The sequence below is a fragment of the Oncorhynchus clarkii genome, chromosome 12, assembly GCF_045791955.1.
Source record: "Oncorhynchus clarkii lewisi isolate Uvic-CL-2024 chromosome 12, UVic_Ocla_1.0, whole genome shotgun sequence".
NCBI lineage: Eukaryota > Metazoa > Chordata > Actinopteri > Salmoniformes > Salmonidae > Oncorhynchus > Oncorhynchus clarkii.
In genome coordinates, this window is record NC_092158.1 from 71,090,195 (window position 1) to 71,099,037 (window position 8,843).

Sequence of the window (8,843 nt, forward strand, 5' to 3'; positions counted from 1 at the left end):
CAGGCTACTTAAGGGAAACATTTAAATACGGTGGTTGTTCAGGATGGATGGGTAGGCAGGCGTATAACGTCTAGCAACCCAAAGGTTACATGTTCAAATGTCATTACGGACAACATTAGTATTTTAGCTAATTACAACTTTGCAACTACTTAGCATGTTAGCTAAACCTTCCTATAACCGTAACCCTAAACTTTATTTATTTATTTTTTTCTCCCCAATTTTGTGATATCCAATTGATAGTTACAGTCTTGTCCCATCGCTGCTACTCCCGTACGGACTCGGGAGAGGCGAAGGTTGAGAGCCATGCGGCCTCCGAAACACAACCCAGCCAAGCCGCACTGCTTCTTGACACACTGCTTGCTTAACCCGGAAGTCAGCCGCATGTGTCGGAGGAAACAGCGTACAACTGGCGACCCGAAGTCAGTGTGCATGAGCCTGGCCCACCACAGGAGTCACTAGTGCGCGATGGGACGAGGACATCCCGGCCAGCCAAACCCTCCCCTAACCCGGACGACGCTGGGCCAATTGTGCGCCGTCTCACGGGTCTTCCGGTTGCGGCCAGCTGCAACACACCCTGGGATCGAACCCGGATCTGTAGTTACACTCCAAGCACTGCGATGCAGTGCCTTAGACCTCTGTGCCACTCGGGAGGCCCAACCCTAACCTTAACCCTTACCCTAACCCCTAGCCTAGTTAACCTTAGTCACCTAGCTAACGTTAGCTACAGCCACCTATAGCTAACATTAGCCACAACAGATTGGAATTCGTTACATATTATACGTTTTACAAATCCGTGGCGTATTGTACGAATTGCAATACATTGCATATCATACGAATTGTAAATCGTAACATATCATATGAAATGGGATGATGGACATCCACCAATGAATACAACGTAACATATCATATATATATCAAAACGTAACATATCATATCATCATAATTGGAGTGTCCTGGGTTTACATTTACTATGTTACGTCTACCCCTGAGTCCAGGTTGCTGTGTGTGTGTGCGAGTGTGAGTGTGTGTAATAGAGAGTGTTAGTGTGAGTGTGTTTGTCTTCACACTGAATTCATTAACTCAGCCAGGACACAGATCGGCGGCCACACACTAGCATGATGTCATGTCCCACTTCTTGTAACCCACTGAGAAGAGTGTGATCCAATCTGACCATGCGAAAGTGCATCATGCAGCTGCGACAGTAGTCCATTAGTGACATATACTTATTGTACGAACCATTACTAATATTGAGTTCACCCTTTTTTGCCCTCAGAACAGCCTCAATTCGTCGGGGCATTGACTCTACAAGGTGTCTAAAGTGTTCCAATGAGGTGCTGGCCGATGTTGACTACAATGATTCCTACAGTTGTATCAAGTTAGCTGGATGTCCTTTGAGTGGTGGATCATTCTTGATACACACGGGAAACTGTTGAGCATGAAAAACCCAGCAGCATTGCTGTTCTTGACACACTAAAAACAGTGTCGCTGTCACCTACTACCATACCCCGTTCATAGGCACTTAAGTCTTCAGGAGGCAATGAAGACCTTTACCTACTTCCCCAGATTATTATCTCTGCGTGCAGTTTGAAGGAAGTTGCTAACTAGCGTTAGCTCAATTGCTAACTAGCGACAGCGCAATGACTGGAAGTCTCTGGATTTGCGTGCGCTGACACAAGTTAACATTGGCTCTCTTCATTGCCAAAATCCCGAAGTATCACTTTAATGAGGAGCAACAAAGACAGCAAACACACAACAGCCCAACAAGTGCCACTTCAATCCAAAACAACAGCACACCCACTCCTCCTCTACTGAGCTCTCACCACTCTCTCCATCACTGTCACAGCCTGAATTACTGTCTTGACTGGCTGCCCCTCTATCCAGTGCCACTTACACACAGTGTTGACTGGCTGCCCCTCTCCAGTACCACTTACACTCAGTTTGACTGGCTGCCCCTCTCCAGTACCACTTACACACAGTGTTGACTGGCTGCCCCTCTCCAGTACCACTTACACACAGTGTTGACTGGCTGCCCCTCTCCAGTACCACTTACACTCAGTGTTGACTGGCTGCCCCTCTCCAGTACCACTTACACACAGTGTTGACTGGCTGCCCCTCTCCAGTACCACTTACACACAGTGTTGACTGGCTGCCCCTCTCCAGTACCACTTACACTCAGTGTTGACTGGCTGCCCCTCTCCAGTACCACTTACACACAGTGTTGACTGGCTGCCCCTCTCCAGTACCACTTGCACACAGTGTTGACTGGCTGCCCCTCTCCAGTACCACTTACACTCAGTGTTGGGGAGTAGTGAACTACTTATAGTTCTTCAAGTAATTTAACAACATTTTGTACTAGTAGTAGAGTGGTAGTTGGACTAAGTGGTAGTTGAAGTAAATTCAAATCTAGGTAGTGTTTTCAGTAGTTAATAATTGTTTTGCCATGTAGCGGTGTAGCTTCAATCTATAGCTAGAGCACACACACACACACACACTAATATATCTAGGAGTAACAAGTATAATTTTTGTTTTCATCTGTTGTTGTTTAGTACTGTATTTTTACAGCTAGCTAGGGCCATTTACTTTAAGTGTTGTCTGTCTTTCCAGTAGCCTACTGAACTGCTGACTGCTCATAACTTGCAGCTAATTGTTGACACATCAACCAGGAATAAAGGGCAGGGCAATTTGTGACGGTTGTTGTTTTGGTAATCAGTGGCTGTATTGGAGGGGGAGTGGTTTGTCCTCTCCTATGCAATCAGCAATTAGTACCGGGAAGTGTGCTCTTCACCTCTGGTAGGCAATTAGCAATTAGTGTCAAGCCAGTCAAGGCTTCAAGACGGGTCACTCAACTGAGACTGCTCTCCTCTGTCACGGAGGCTCACCGCACTACCAAAGCTGACTGTCTCTCCTCTGTTCTCATCCTCCTAGATCTATCTGCTGCCTTTGACACTGTGAACTATCAGATCCTCCTCTCCACCCTCTCAGGTCTGGGCGTCAGGCTCTGTACACTCTTGGATTGTATCCTACCTGGCAGGCCGCTCCTACCAGGTGACATGGAGAGGATCTGTGTCTGCCCAACGTATTCTCACTACTGGTGTCCCCCAGGACTTGGTTCTAGGCCCTCTCCTCTTCTCTCTATAAGTAGCCAGGTGGTAAAAGCACATAGCTGTATTCATTTAAATCCACTAGATGGCACTGTCCCTAAAAGAGATCCATAAATAATGTGTGAGAGCGGTTATGGGATTGCGCATGCGCAGTGTGTAAGAGTGAGAGCATGCAATTACACTGGAGAGCTGTTGAAATCCATCGTGGGTCCAACGATACCTTAGATGGATAAATGATACTTTTTATCTTACTCTTGTACTGGAAAATATCATATTCTGCATCATCTGCAGTGTACAATAGTTAGTTTGTAATATTTATGCCAGATGGTCATGTTATACTTTCAGATCAACATAAGGGCTTCTTGCTCGCTGAACACCAGTGTTCTCAGAACCACGTGGTGGAGTTGATGATAACATTATTTGAAGTGTGAGTAATTACCAGAATTACATTCTGTTTCGTGTAAAGCTTCAGTGCTTTGTATTTTGTTTCATTTTTGAATTGTAACTTATCTGTTCATATGCCATTTCTCCCAGTGCTGTATGGGTGAGATGAGGATCTACTGTCCCATGTGGTATTAGGGTATCACCTGGACAGTGTGTTTGTAAGTTTTCATCATGTTTTATGACAAAATGTATTTTTGTTTTTCATGCACAATGTCATTTTGTTTATGAACATGTACCCAGACATTTGAAATGTTAGAAAGTCCATTCTAACTGAACATTGAGGTCTCTGTATTTTCTTGTGTTATTCTATAGAAAGCAGAGCCACTACCGTTTATGCATTTCACTTTGTACTTATTGTACTCAGATTGTTTTTATGGACTTTACTAACATATTTATTTCCCTTGGTTGTGATTTGGACTTAACTTTACTTTATGGTGGCTTAAACTTGCGGTGATTTCCCTCTTACATTATACTATTTAAATGTAAGCTTTGACAGAATAAACAACCCCAAATTAGTTTGTGTCCTGTGCTGGGTTTACTTTTGCCAGGCTACATATGTAATGTAAAGTATTACAAAAAAACGGTAACTGTAATCCGTTATGTTACCAGCTAAAATAGTGTAATCAGATTACAGATACTTTTGAAAAACTAGATGATTACTTTGAGGATTACTTTTAAATTCGGAAAGGATGTTTGCGAAAAAAATCTTTGACACTTCTCTGTTTTCTTAATGACATTCAAAGTAGCATTGAAAAAAGGCGCAACTTTAAATTTGTTGCATTTTAGCGTGTCTGACAAGTCAGAGAACACTATAATGACACACCAAATGTGTTTGATGGATCGCGGGAAAATGTCAGAAATAGGCTTTTGCAGGCTACTGTCCAAGCTATATCTTCTAATGGTGCGACTGCTGTCAGCATCCAAAGATGATCCAATTTAAATAAACGCTTGGAGGTAAGGATTAGAGCAGTGGTGTAGTCTACGGTGATACAGATATCACGTATTATTGGTACCGACATAGCGCATTTATGTGAATCACACTGCTGCTCTCTCATTGGCTACCCGGACTTTCTGCATTGTGTCCCACCCACCCACGCTACTGCTACTCTCCGTTCATCATATATGCATAGTCACTTTAACCATATCTACATGTACATACTACCTCAATCAGCCTGACTAACCCGTGTCTGTATGTAGCTACTTTTATAGCCTAGCTGCTGTATATAGCCTGTCTTTTTACTGTTGTTTTATTTCTTTACTTACCTATTGTTCACCTAATACCTTTTTTGCACTATTGGTTAGATTGTATTTAGAAATAAACTTTGATTTGATTTGGCTATTTGTGCCTTAAGGCTTGTGGTTGTCGTGGATGACTGTTCAGAAATCGGAATGTCTATTTGAACCCAATAATGGTTGAATTTAAGATGCCTATCAATCACTGTTTATGAAATCAGTGGACAGCCAGTGAAAAATGCTATTTTACAACAGCTGCTTAGTGCGGATCCCAGCCTATGGAATAAAAGTGGGGCTTTTATTGCTCAATCTAATTCATGCTTATTAAAAACTAAATCCATAGGCTTAATGGACACATGCTCAAACTTGTACACTTTTGATAGACTTAATAGGGTAATCTGTAGTTGCTACATCCATTTTTGGACTTATAAATGATATATATTAATGTAAAGATATCATTTAATCATAATATTATGTCACGCCTGCTCCCGCTCTCCCTCCCTGGCACTCGAGGGCGCCAGGCTTCCCAGTACTACGCACTCCTTCCACCATCATTACGCACACCTGTTTCCCTCGTCACACGCATCAGCGATTCATTGGACTCAGCTGGACTCAATCACTTGTTTTCATTACCTCCCCTATATTTGTCTGTTCCCTAGGTTGTTCCCGGTTCCAGTGTTATTGTTGTCATGTTGTTTTGTTCCCTCTGTTCTGACGATGTTCCTGTTCTGTCACTTGTCCGTTCATTAAATGTTCACTCCCTGTACCTGGTTCTGATCTCCAGCATTGGTTCTTACTTTATTATATGTAGTAGAAAGCGATTGGTAACATACATTCCTCTAATGCCTCTTAAGGGAAAAATAATCTAAAAGTAACTGAATGTAATCAGATTATGTTACTGATTACAATTTTGGACAGGTAACTAGTAACTGTAAAGGATTACATTTAGAAAGTAACCTACATATACACCAAGTCACTCGGCTCTGTCATATCCTCACATGGTCTCTCCTATCATTGCGATGCAGATGACATTGACCTCCTTTTCTTCTTCAGCCCCTTCTGACACCCAGGTGGAGACACATCTCTGCGTGCCTGGCAGATATCGTGCCTGGCCCACGACCTCAAGTTCAACCTTGTCAAGACGGAGCTTTCTTATTTCTCCTAGATATCTGACAGACACTTCAAAACCTTATTCCTTAGGATTAATTTTTTTAACTGTCTTTTTTGCCATTTATGAATGTGTTATTCAATGTGTTTCTGTGGTATTTGGTACTAAAGGCCAAATTCAATATTTTATCAAATACTTTTCAAATATATTTTTGGGATACCTAAAGGGTCCTAAAATGTTAATGTAGGACCATCTTAAAACAATTCCATATGCCCCCCCCCATGTCTTAGACTCTAGATCATTTGTATTAATCCCACAGCCCCCCCCCCAAGAAACAGTTGTGCTTCTCGATGGTTCTAATGCTTGACACCATGCTCTTTGAATGAGATAGTCATAAATATATTTAAATCTGTATAGCAGTAGTTCTGAGTTAAAATGTAAAGGTAACTGCCGATTCAGCCCACATATGCAGTATTTGCAGTCTCCATGAACGCCGGAACATTGCCTTTAAATCGAGCTATAACGCTGATCTTCAGCAATACTTTGGCGATACAGATTGAATCCTGCCCAAAATCAATAGATAAAAGATGGTCCTATTTTCATTGACCCGCTGACGCAAAATCAAAGAGGAAATCTTATAATGAAAAGTCACAATGTATTAAACACAACTTGTTCACAACTTGTAAATGACCTCACCAGTAAATTACAATCAATCAAACCCATTGTAACACTGCAGGCATCCAAATTAGGTGGGCACGGAGGGTGGCACAAAGGCAGAAAGGCTTGAGTAAAGGGTATACTTACGGGTGCCATCAAAGTGGTTGGCGATGGTGTCCAGGAAAGTGTTCTGGGGGGCCAGGAGGCCCTTCATCACAGGCATGTTCTCCAACGATGAAGACACAGCTGGGCTCACCAAGTCACTCCATCCCCCAACAGACAGAGCTGAGAGGAGGGCGAGTCAGACCAACGTAACTCTGCAGTCTGCACTTCAACAGATGCTTCTCCTTGTTCCTGCCTCAGCACTCAGCTACAGGTCAGCTGGGCATCAGTGGCATTTACCTCAGTCTCAGGTTTATAGCCTTCTTTCTTCCACCTTTCCTATTCTTTATCCGAAGTAGGCGGATAATCTCTCTCTCTAGCTCCTTCCTTCTCTGTAGTGTGGGTAGTTATTCCTCTCACCGTGGATCAAGCTAAGGTGTTGTAACTCACTGTCAGCTTAGAGTCATCAAGTTATGTAGTGTATCTCTCGGTTCTTCTCACCTCACAGATCAGTCTGAAGTCTCATCTAGCCCCAGCAGGAGAGCAGGATGCGCACGCCACTTCCGTTATCTGAGTCAGTTCTCTCTCCCTCTCTATCAGTCTCTGCCATTCTCTATCGCTCTCTCACCACTCTCTTCCTGTTTCTGTTTCTTTCTCTCTCCCTCCCTCTACCTCCCTTTCCTCTTTCTCTTTTGTCTCTCTCTCTTTCCTCGAAAGCGAGAACCCCCTGCTACTCTCCACTTCTCACTGTTTATTAACAATACATTTCTCTGTTCTCCTTGCGCACGCCTTCAGGCTCTATACCTTAGCTTACTCTGTCCTCTCGTCATCTTTCTCCTTCACACACTAATAGACACTCTCTCTTGTTGCACCCCCTCTAACAGAAACACTGGCAGTCAGTAGACCAATGAATCTCATCTGGCTTTCTCTTTCATTCTGCCTCTCTCCTCCCTCTTTTTCTGCTGTACACACCACTGCCATCATCCACTTCTGATCCTGTATCCTTACTAGGAAATAGGGATGAGAATAACCATATATACCTGTTAACATGCACAGGGAGGCAAATTGTACACGCACGCATGTAGGCACACACGCACGCACACAGCGTTATAATATATAAGGAACAAGATTCACATGTATATACATAAACACATACATCATCAAAAGCCTCTAAGGTCTTATAAGCATCTTAGCCAGCTAGCACATAATGTTCAGAGAACCATGTTTCTTAGAGCTTGGTGAGAGCATAGTTGTTCTCTGGTTATTTTGCATACAACCTTCCCACATTGTTCTGGGAATGGTTCAGGATAGTTGCTTGGCCTTGGAACATTCTCAGCACATTTAAGGAAGTTGACAAAAAAACAATTTCATTACTTTAACAGAACGTTTCCTAAAAGTTCAAACCTGGTTACATTTAATTTAACTTTTGGTAATGTTCTAGAAATGTTCTCCAATTGGTTTGGCATTGGGAATGTTCTCAAATAGTTCAGAGAAGGTTGAGAAACAATGTTATTCAGCGGGAATTTCAGTACTTCAGCATAACGTTATTTGTAGGTTTTCTCATGGTTCTATTTCAAGTCATGTTCTCAGAACATTAAGAAGACTTTCCATAAAAACCACAAGAAAACATTAGTTATGTTCAAAGAATGTTTTAAGAATGCTTTTTAAAACATATACATTATGTTCTCAGGGTCAACAAGGGGTCTCTCTATCCTCTATCTTGTTAAGTGTTTTCAGGTGTGTTGGCTGCGACCACTAATTGGCCACACCTGATCTTAAGGAGTGCTTGTTTCCTTTGAAATGCAATCTGTTTGAATAGACTACAATGAACAGCTTTGTATGACTGGAAAAAACATGGCATGCTAGCTCCGTCCTGGATAGAAGCTCATAGGTTCAAATCCCACTGATGCCGTGTCACAATAAAAAAGAAATGTGTTTGCATGATTAATGCTAAGCAAATTAATTTCCATATGTCCTATCTGTGCTTGGAGTTCAAAACAACGAACCTAAGCTATCAGTGTTATTAAAAGTCTTATTGAAACAGTCAGTGAAAGTTGAGGAAGTTATACAAAAAAAAACTCAAAATAAATCTTTACATTTAATTCTCAGAATGTTAATAAAACCTCCCAGGAAAACCTAAAAATGTACGTTCCCAGAACCCGAAAAAAACGTTCAGTTTTAACAATCAGGAAAATTAT

The 8,843-nt window shown here is 42.2% G+C and overlaps 1 protein-coding gene across 1 annotated transcript in view; it reads right to left on the minus strand.

Annotated features, from left to right (window-relative positions):
• The window catches only part of LOC139421170 (voltage-gated delayed rectifier potassium channel KCNH4-like), a 29,291-nt gene extending 22,409 nt beyond the window's left edge, over positions 1 to 6,882 (minus strand). The window contains exon 1 of the mRNA XM_071171784.1: positions 6,691 to 6,882. Within this exon, the coding sequence (XP_071027885.1) occupies positions 6,691 to 6,766 (76 nt within the window). The 5' untranslated portion in view covers positions 6,767 to 6,882. The remainder of the gene's footprint in view (positions 1 to 6,690) is intronic.
• Positions 6,883 to 8,843: the final 1,961 nt, after the last annotated feature.